This window comes from Nerophis lumbriciformis, linkage group LG20 (genome assembly GCF_033978685.3).
Source record: "Nerophis lumbriciformis linkage group LG20, RoL_Nlum_v2.1, whole genome shotgun sequence".
NCBI classification, from domain to species: Eukaryota; Metazoa; Chordata; class Actinopteri; order Syngnathiformes; family Syngnathidae; genus Nerophis; species Nerophis lumbriciformis.
This window is the reverse complement of record NC_084567.2, coordinates 7,962,573-7,973,545: the sequence shown is the minus strand read 5'-3', so window position 1 is coordinate 7,973,545 and position 10,973 is coordinate 7,962,573. Positions and strand designations below refer to the sequence as shown.

At 41.1% G+C, this 10,973-nt stretch overlaps 2 protein-coding genes across 3 annotated transcripts in view; one reads left to right on the top strand and one right to left on the bottom strand.

Moving 5' to 3' along the window:
- Positions 1-10,973, top strand: part of LOC133619315 (uncharacterized) — a 329,516-nt gene that overhangs the window by 51,548 nt on the left and 266,995 nt on the right. The window lies entirely within an intron of this gene.
- LOC133619747 (uncharacterized) overlaps positions 8,190-10,973 on the bottom strand; it is an 83,808-nt gene continuing 81,024 nt past the window's right edge. For both annotated transcript variants that reach the window (XM_072915438.1, XM_061980993.2), the window contains exon 2: positions 8,190-10,008. In XM_072915438.1, coding sequence (XP_072771539.1) covers positions 9,035-10,008 — 974 coding nt within the window. In that variant the 3' untranslated portion in view covers positions 8,190-9,034. The remainder of the gene's footprint in view (positions 10,009-10,973) is intronic.

Sequence of the window (10,973 nt, the reverse complement as noted above, 5' to 3'; positions counted from 1 at the left end):
ATATATATATATATATATATATATATATATATATATATATATATATATATATACACTACCGTTCAAAAGTTTGGGGTCACATGGAAATGTCCTTATTTTTGAAGGAAAAGCACTGTACTTTTCAATGAAGATAACTTTAAACTAGTCTTAACTTTAAAGAAATACACTCTATACATTGCTAATGTGGTAAATGACTATTCTAGCTGCAAATGTCTGGTTTTTGGTGCAATATCTACATAGGTGTATAGAGGCCCATTTCCAGCAACTATCACTCCAGTGTTCTAATGGTACAATGTGTTTGCTCATTGGCTCAGAAGGCTAATTGATGATTACAAAACCCTTGTGCAATCATGATCACACATCTGAAAACAGTTTAGCTCGGGACAGAAGCTACAAAACTGACCTTCCTTTGAGCAGATTGAGTTTCTGGAGCATCACATTTGTGGGGTCAATTAAACGCTCAAAATGGCCAGAAAAAGAGAACTTTCATCTGAAACTCGACAGTCTATTCTTGTTCTTAGAAATGAAGGCTATTCCATGCGAGAAATTGCTAAGAAATTGAAGATTTCCTACAACGGTGTGTACTACTCCCTTCAGAGGACAGCACAAACAGGCTCTAACCAGAGTAGAAAAGGAAGTGGGAGGCTGCGTTGCACAACTGAGCAAGAAGATAAGTACATTATAGTCTCTAGTTTGAGAAACAGACGCCTCACAGGTCCCCAACTGGCATCTTCATTAAATAGTACCCGCAAAACACCAGTGTCAACATCTACAGTGAAGAGGCGGCTGCGGGATTCTGGGCTTCCTGGCAGAGTGGCAAAGAAAAAGCCATATCTGAGACTGGCCAATGAAAGAAAAAGATTAAGATGGGCAAAAGAACACAGACATTGGACAGAGGAAGACTGGAAAAAAGTGTTGTGGACGGATGAATCCAAGTTTGAGGTGTTTGGATCACAAAGAAGTACGTTTGTGAGACGCAGAACAACTGAAAAGATGCTGGAAGAATGCCTGACGCCATCTGTTAAGCATGGTGGAGGTCATGTGATGGTCTGGGGTTGCTTTGGTGCTGGTAAGGTGGGAGATTTGTACAGGGTAAAAGGGATTCTGAATAAGGAAGGCTATCACTCCATTTTGCAACGCCATGCCATACCCAGTGGACAGCGCTTGATTGGAGCCAATTTCATCCTACAACAGGACAATGACCCAAAACACACCTCCAAATTGTGCAAGAACTATTTCGAGAAGAAGCAGGCAGCTGGTATTCTATCGGTAATGGAGTGGCCAGCGCAGTCACCAGATCTGAACCCGATTGAGCTGTTGTGGGAGCAGCTTGACCGTATGGTACGCAAGAAGTGCCCATCCAACCAATCCAACTTGTGGGAGCTGCTTCTAGAAGCGGGGGGTTCAATTTCTCCAGATTACCTCAACAAATTAACAGCTAGAATGCCAAAGGTCTGCAATGCTATAATTGCTGCAAATGGAGGATTCTTTGACAAAAGCAAAGTTTAAAGTAAAAGAAATCTTATTTCAAATACAAATCATTATTTCTAACCTTGTCAATGTCTTGACTCTATTTTCTATTCATTTCACAACGTATGGTGGTGAATAAGTGTTACTTTTCATGGAAAACACAAAATTGTTTGGGTGACCCCAAACTTTTGAACGGTAGTGTATATATATATATATATATATATATATATATATATATATATATATATATATATATATATATATATATATATATATATAAGAAATACTTGACTTTCAGTGAATTCTAGCTATATATATATATATATTTATTTTATTATCAATCAATCAATCAATGTTTATTTATATAGCCCTAAATCACAAGTGTCTCAAATGTATATATATATACATATAAGAGAAATACTTGAATTTTAGTGTTCATTTATTTCCACATATACACACACATAACACTCATCTACTCATTCTTGAGTTAAGGTTTGACTTGTCCATCCTTGTTCTATTCTCTGTCACTAGGGGACGGCGTGGCGCAGTGGGAGAGTGGCCGTGCACAACCCGAGGGTCCCTGGTTCAATCCCCACCTAGTACCAACCTCGTCATGTCCGTTGTGTCCTGAGCAAGACACTTCACCCTTGCTCCTGATGGGTGCTGGTTAGCGCCTTGCATGGCAGCTCTCTCCATCAGTGTGTGAATGTGTGTGTGAATGGGTAAATGTGGAAGTAGTGTCAAAGCGCTTTGAGTACCTTGAAGGTAGAAAAGCGCTATATAAGTACAACCCATTTATCATTTATTTATCACTAATGTTCTAACCATGCTGAACACCCTCTCTGATGATGCATTCTGCTTCGTCTCCTTGTTGTGTGCGCAGTTGTGCACTGCACTCTTTAAAAGCCGTAGATGTTATTGTCACATATGCATGTACAGTAGATGGCAGTATTGTCCTGTTTAAGAGTGTCACAACATTGCTGTTTACGGCAGACGAACTGCTTTACGGTAGACGAAAACGTGACTGCTGTTGTTGTGTGTTGTTACCGCGCTGGGAGGACGTTAATGGAACTGCCTAACAATAAACCCACATAAGAAACCAAGAACTCGTCATTCTACAGTTATAACGTGATTGGGCAGGCACGCTGTTTATATTGTGGGAAAGCGGACGTGAAAACAGGCTGTCGACACGTCACTCAGGTCCGCCTGAATTTCGGGAGATTTTCGGGAGAAAATTTGTCCCGGGGAGGTTTTCGGGAGAGGCGCTGAATTTCGGGAGTCTCCCGGAAAATCCGGGAGGGTTGGCAAGTATGCTTTGCTGTCACTTTTACTATCATATTTGTACATATCATATTTGCTGATGTTGTTGTTGTGGTTGCATTGATTGATTGGTTGATTGATTGATTGAAACTTTTATTAGTAGATTGCACAGTACAGTATATATTCCGTACAATTGACCACTAAATGGTAAGTCGGGGTCCAATCAATTCATGGTAATTGTTATCTGTTATTGTTGTTGTTTTTGTCTCTCTGTCTTATGCCACTCTTTTCCCCGCAATCCCCCCCCCCCCCTGTCTTCCTTTTTTTCTATTTCTATCCCCTCCTGCTCCGGCTGCACCAAATAATAATATAAATCCTTTTAACCTCTTAAGGCCCAAGGTCCCTTACGTGGACCCGGACTTAAACAAGTTGAAAAATGTATTCGGGTGTTACCATTTAGTGGTCAATTGTACGGAATATGTACTGTACTGTGCAATCTACTAATAAAAGTTTCAATCAATCAATCAAAGCTGTTTGTTTACATGCTTTTCTTTAATTTCTCTTTGCTATTTGGGCTTATTGGACCCTAATTAGAATAAAAACTAAAAGTAATCTTTTGATATGATGTACTTTTAGTCCATAAGTACACAAACGTGTACTTCATGTGTAGTGACATGCTAATTTTTATTTTTTACACTTTTTCCCCCCAAATTCCATTGTATGTTATACTCTTCTGACACCACCAGATGGCAGTATAAGTGTCCACATAAGCGGCCATAAGACCCCAATTCAGTTGTGTACACAATTTTGGAAATAAGAGCTAAAAGGTGCTGTCCACGCATGTGGCCACTAAGGCCTTTAGAGGATTTAATAAAGTCAAATACAAACAAGGCAACAACAGAAGTATCCCACATGTCTCTTTTGTAAAATAAATTTGTACAGCAAATATGGTCGTCTACATCAACAATATGATTTGCCGGAGTAGCTGGACAGGACAAAAAAAAAAGTTACTCATAAACTCCCGACAGTCAGTATTATGGTCGTTGTTTTTGCATTCTATTTTTTTATATTTATTCTATTGCAATATATTCCTATTAACGTGTGCAATTTATATCCAATTCTATTGAATTTATTATGTATATCTATAGGACATCTCTCTAGCTCTCATCGAAGGCGGACACTTTTCCTACCCTCACTCTTATCCCTCAACTTTGTTGGAGCCTCTTTTTGCACTGCTCTCTAAAATCTAAACAATGGAATGGATCAGCTGCCCTTTCAACAAAATTGACAAGATCTTATCGGCGAGAAGCTCGGGTTCGGACGAACCAGCCTGTCCTGACGGACAATGGACTTTTGGGAGAAGCGGAGTGTTAGACTAATTGTATCTAAGTTATCACAAAACTTTGTGTTTCAATGAGTTCCCGGCGAGAAGACAAAAGCTGTCTTTGAACCTACCAAGAAGGAAGGCTTGTAAAACTCCACTGTATAGGATGGGAAGCAACATGAAGGTGTTCTGTTTCTTTCATGTATTGTAATCAACAGAAATATATATGTTTTGACCCGAGAACTACAAAGCGGAAAGAAAGCAGAATCTGCCCAAGTTCCAGGCACCTCTTTTTTTAACTGTTTTACGACCTTTTCTTTGAATTGTTCTGTAACCAAAAGCGATGGCTGTTTACGACCCTCCTCCCTTAGAAACAGCTGTTGCCGTGTAATCAGGGAAAGTCCAAATAAAAGAGTACAATCTTTGGCCAGAGCATGATGGAGAATGTACAAGAGTACAGCCCAGATGTCTCTCCTCAATTGAGCAAAATTTAATTTAATTCCTTGCTTCTTGTCTTGTTTAATTGATGTCACCAGTGTTTGAACCTGACACGGAGGGCCTGGTGAAACCTTTTAGTCGAGTCCAAGTAATTTTGTGTGCTTTGTATCTGCAATGTCAATAAAGTCTCATTCCATATTCTATTGTTCTCGTGGTACTGAATTTTGTGCCATATCATTGGTGCTAAAATTACGTTTTCAGGAAAACTAACCCTTATGATACGGCTCATTATGAGATAACGCCAACAGCGCCACAAAGCGCTAGTTAGTAGCTATCGCGCTAATCGCTAACTAGCCTAAATGCTAACATGATTACAAGACATGTTAACGTCTTTCCTCATTACAAGCATCATACTCCAATGTAAACTTATATAAACACAATACTGTCTAAGCAACTATTACATGTTACTGTGCACATTCAACCGACAGCTGTCACGGCCAGGGCGCATTCCAACGTAATCATCCGTTGGGAGTACCGTAAGCGATTATCGTGCTCTATGCAATCTTGCTCTTTGCTCTCTGTGTTTTCTTCCCGGTGTTTGATTAGTCCCGTGTCTTCCTTGTCGTCCTTCCAGCAGTCTGCCTTCGTTCCTCGTGACGAGCTGTGCGTCTCGTCTCTTTTCCCCCCGCGTTCCTTCTGCTTCCCCGACTGCCTCGTGGATCTCGACCTCCCGCTTGGACACGGACCTCCTACGCCCCGTTATCGCCCCGGACTTCCTGCTTGCCTTACGGGTCTTTAGGCCTGCCCTGCCCCTTTTGGACTTGCCTCTCGCTCAACACTCTGGTAACACTCCGCAGTTAATTCCTACACATAGTCACACACGTACACACTCTTGGATGTTTGCCAAACTCCATTCTCGAGTTTTTAATATATATATATATATATATATATATATATATATATATAATAAATCATAGAGCTATACTACGCCCCCTTGTGGTCTGTGCCGTCTACTCCCCCGCCCCCAAACATAACAGCCTTAGAACAGAGTGGTAAATATGAACACTTTTTAAAATGTAGTCTTTATTTCCATAAGTGATATAAAACAATACGTCTTACAAAATGGCAACGATATGATTATAAAACCAAATGTGTTCATAAGATATTCAGACTATCATAACTATTCAGGCAATACATCCAGATATTAAAACACAACTACTATACAGCAAAAGTAAATATTAGAATATGTACACTGACGTGTCTTCATACAACAGGAAGTGAACCCACGTGACGTCATAAAAACCAAAATAATTCCTTAAAATGGAAGGAATTAAACATTCAAACACGCCAACACAAATATGGCTCTTCAGAAGCCAAAACAGTATTTAGTTATTTCCTCCCAAAAGTATATTATATCTCTGTGTTATAATGATCTTGTTTTGTCTTTTAAGAGAACATTGGTTTAAATGTGAGGACTCGGGTATATTGTGGACAAACAAGCGTATTCCTAGCAAGAAGTCAAATTAAAGCAGAGTGAAAATGTCCCAAAATGGATTTTGGTAAAAGTTATTTCAGACTTCCTAATAAAGTCCACCTTAAAAAGGAAAACAATGGGTTTTTTTTAACAAAGTGTCTTTATATCTAAGACAAGAAGTCAAACTAGACTTTTGACAAGAACAAGAAAGTTTGATCATATTACACCTATACTGGCTCACCTGCACTGGCTTCCTGTGCACTTAAGATGTGACTTTAAGGTTTTACTACTTACGTATAAAATACTACACGGTCTAGCCCCATCCTATCTTGCCTATTGTATTGTACCATATGTCCCGGCAAGAAATCTGCATTCAAAGAACTCCGGCTTATTAGTGATTCCCAGAGCCCAAAAAAGTCTGCGGGCTATAGAGCGTTTTCTATTGGGGCTCCAGTACTATGGAATGCCCTCCCGGTAACAGTTAGAGATGCTACCTCAGTAAAAGCATTTAAGTCCCATCTTAAAACTCATTTGTATACTCTAGCCTTTAAATAGACTCCCCTTTTTAGACCAGTTGATCTGCCGTTTTTTTTCTTTTCTCCTCTGCTCCCCTCTCCCTTGTGGAGGGGGAGTTACACAGGTCCGGTGGCCATGGATGAAGTGCTGGCTGTCCAGAGTCGGGATCCGGGGTGGACCGCTAGCCTGTGCTTCGGTTGGGGACATCTCTGCGCTGCTGACCCGTCTCCGCTCGGGACGGTTTCCTGCTGGCCCCACTATGGACTGGACTCTCACTATTATGTTGGATCCACTATGGACTGGACTCTCACTATTATGTTCGATCCACTATGGGCTGGACTTTCGCTGATATGTTGGATCCACTATGGACTGGACTTTCACAATATTATGTCAGACCCACTCGACATCCATTGCTTTCGGTCTCCCATAGAGGGAGGGGGGGAGGGGTTACCCACATATGCGGTCCTCTCCAAGGTTTCTCATAGTCATTCACATCGACGTCCCACTGGGGTGAGTTTTTCCTTGCCCTTATGTGGGCTCTGTACCGAGGATGTCGTTGTGGCTTGTGCAGCCCTTTGAGACACTTGTGATTTAGGACTATATAAATAAACATTGATTGATGGATTGATTGAAATTTCTTGTTGCGTGTCGAGATCATTGTTCCACCACTGGGTGACGTAATAAAATAATGTCAATTGAAGATCGTCTCTCACGGAGGCCGTACTTGTTATCACATAAAATTTAAAGGGGAACATTATCACAATTTCAGAATGGTTAAAACCATTAAAAATCAGTTCCCGGTGGCTTATTAGATTTTTCAAAGTTTTTTTCAAAATTTTACCCATCACGCAATATCCCTAAAAAAAGCTTCAAAGTGCCTGATTTTAACCATCGTTATATACACCCGTCCATTTTCCTGTGACGTCACATAGTGAAGTCAACACAAACAAACATGGCGGAAAGAACAGCAAGCTATAGCGACATTAGCTCGGATTTCAGCGGCTTAAGCGATTCAACAGATTACGAATGCATTGAAACGGATGGTTGTAGTGTGGAGGCAGGTAGCGAAAACGAAATTGAAGAAGAAACTGAAGCTATTGAGCCATATCGGTTTGAACCGTATGCAAGCGAAACCGACAAAAACGACACAACAGCCAGCGACACGGGAGAAAGCGAGGACGAATTCGGCGATCGCCTTCTAACCAACGATTGGTATGTGTTTGTTTGGCATTAAAGGAAACTAACAACTATGAACTAGGTTTACAGCATATGAAATACATTTGGCAACAACATGCACTTTGAGAGTGCAGACAGCCCAATTTTCATCAATTAATATATTCTGTAGACATACCCTCATCGGCTCTCTTCTCCTGAAAGCTGATCTGTCCAGTTTTGGAGTTGATGTCAGCAGGCCAGGGAAGCTAGGGTCAATATTCTTCTCTTGATCATCTTCGGTGGCATAAGGGACGGTGTGAGCCAAGACATCGGGGGGGTTTAGCTCGCTCGTCTGCGGGAACAAACTGCCGCCATTGCTTGCCGTGCTACCGAGGTCCTTTGTCCCTGAATTGCTCACACACTCCGGCAGATTCAATGGGGGTCTGGCGGCAGATTTCTTTGACGTTATCGTTGGAAATGCACCTGCTTTGAGTGTCGCAGGATATCCACACATTCTTGCCATCTCTGTCGTAGCATAGCTTTCGTCGGTAAAGTGTGCGGAACAAACGTCCAATTTCTTGCCACTTTCGCATCTTTGGGCCACTGGTGCAACTTGAATCCGTCCCTGTTCGTGTTGTTACACCCTCCGACAACACACCGACGAGGCATGATGTCTCCAAGGTACGGAAAACAGACGGAAAATAACAGAGCTGATTTGACTCGGTGTTTGAGAAAATGGCGGATTGCTTCCCGATGTGACGTCACGCTCCGAGAGCGAATATCAGAAAGGCGTTTAATTCGCCAAAATTCACCCATTTAGAGTTTGGAAATCGGTTAAAAAAATATATGGTCTTTTTTCTGCAACATCAAGGTATATATTGACGCTTACATAGGTCTGGTGATAATGTTCCCCTTTAATGTTTGTAAATGTGGTCGCATATTATGCTTTGGATAAAATGAGCAGCAGGGATGTTGGCTTATAGTTCAACAGATCTTTCTATTTTCTGTCTTAGGTGTAGCTATCAATCACTTTGACTTTGGTGAAAGCATCACTGAAGAAGACAACAATTCCTCCCCAGCTAGACTCATCATGCTTGTCTCGTCTGAAGGAGTAACCAAGCACTATAAGCAACATCTACCTTACTATTAAGAAACGTTTCAGATCCACAGAAGACATGGGGGGTCATGAGGAGATGAGATTATGCTCCAGATAATCACAATGTGTACAAAGAAATTGAATATTTCTTAAAGAAGCAGTAAAACTTATTTGGAAGAGGTCCTGGGTTTGTGTGGATGTCATATGAGCCACATATTAAACAGCTGATTGATTATTCTCCTGTGTGTGTTATAATGTATGTTACAGCGTCTGCATGACAATGGAATCTTTCACCACAAGTTTAACAAAAAAAAGTTTTTCCTGCTTTATGGGTACTTATGTGTCGAGTCAAACTGCATTTTTGAGAGAAGCATTTACCACAAACTGAACATTTAAATGGTTTTTCTCCTGTGTGTGTTCTCATGTGTTTAACCAAATTGCTGTTATGAGGAAAATTTTTACCACAAACTGAACATTTAAATGGTCTTTCTGCGGTGTGCGTTCTCATGTGTTCAGTCAAGTTGCTCCTGTGAGGAAAACGTTTACCACAAGCTGAACAAAAACATTTTTTTCCTCTTGTGTGGGTTCTTTTGTGTCGAGTCAAACTGCATTTCAGAGAAAAGCATTTTCCACAAACTGAACACTTAAATGGTTTATCTGTGGTGTGTGTACTCATGTGTTGAATCAAAATGCTCTTATGAAGGAAGCTTTTACCACATTCTGAACAAGTAAATGTTTTTTGTCCAGAGTGTTTCATTATGTGTTTAGTCAAACCTGATCTGGAAACAAAGCTTTTACCACAAACTGAACACTTATACGGTTTTTCTCCCGTGTGTGTTCTCATGTGTTGAGTGAAATTGTACTTTTTATTAAAACTTTTAGCGCAAACTGAGCAGCTCAAAGGTGTTTTACCGTTATTCTTTTTAGAGCATTCAGAGTGTTTGATGTCAGTGTGAGTCCTCATATCACCTTCACAGTCTGTATCGCTGCTCAAAGTCACTTCAACCTCGTCTTCAGCCTCACTATCTGATAGTGGAGCTAACCCTGGTTGTGGTTTCTCTTCATCATCTTCAGTCTTCACAGAGACAACAGTCAGTGGCAACTTGGTGAAATCAGCCTTCTGTGGTCCTAGAAGACACTCTCCCTCCTGAGTGATCCAGAGTTCCTCCTCTTCCTTTTCAATGTGGGGTGGTTGTGGAGTCTCCTGCTTCAAAGTGGAGCTCTTCCCTGACTGAAGGGAAAGTTCTTCTGGATGACCAATCAGCTGCTTGACGTCTGCAGGACACAAACAACACAAACATACTTTAGCTCAGACAGGATCCATGAGATGTTTCTCCTTGAACTCGCTACACACTTTCTTCTATGTACTGTATGTGTGTGTAGTGTTTCATGGCCATTCATTTAGTGCTTTGCCAGAATGATGGATCAATGTTTACATGACTTGGCTTGGACTCAGAAAATATAAAATATGTTTCAATGGACATTAGGATACTACAAACTAGGGAAAAAAATCAATATGGCAATATATCGTGATTTGTTTTTACCAGTGTTGGGACTAACGGCGTTACAGTAACGCGTTAAATCTAACGCGTTATTTTTTATATTCAGTAACTCAGTTACCGTTACTACATGATGCGTTACTGCGTTATTTTACGTTATTTTTTATGTAGTATCGGCTAGTTATTGCAGCGAGGCAGAGACGAGCTTCTGATTCTTCCTCTGCGCTCTCTGTGTGTGTGTGCGTGTCTGGGTGTGGGAAGGGGAGGGGAGGGGGGTGCGCAATACAACGTAAACCGTTGGCCAACCAAAAAGTAACCACAGAACACTATACGGTATAGTGTTCTGTGGTTACTTTTTGGTTGGCCAAGCGGACGTGACGACAGGCTGTCCCCACTCAGATCCGCACGGACCGGGAGGGGGCGTGCCTTAAGTTCGGCTGGAAATCGGGAGAAATTTGGAGAATGGTTGTCCCAGGGAGAGGCACTGAAATTCGGGAGGGTTGGCAAGTATGAGATATTCTCACTTCTTTTCTTTTGTCGAGCACAAAGAAAAGAACATTTTAGTTAAATGTAAGTTGTGTCTTGGATCAAAGATCCCGTCTACTGCCCAAAACAACAATTCAAATCTGCCTGGTTAGGCTCTGTGTATGTCACGTGTGCCTTCCTTAGTTTAAGCCAGCTTTACAGCTATGTTGTTGATTGATTGATTGATTGAAACTTTAGTAGATTCCGTACAATTGA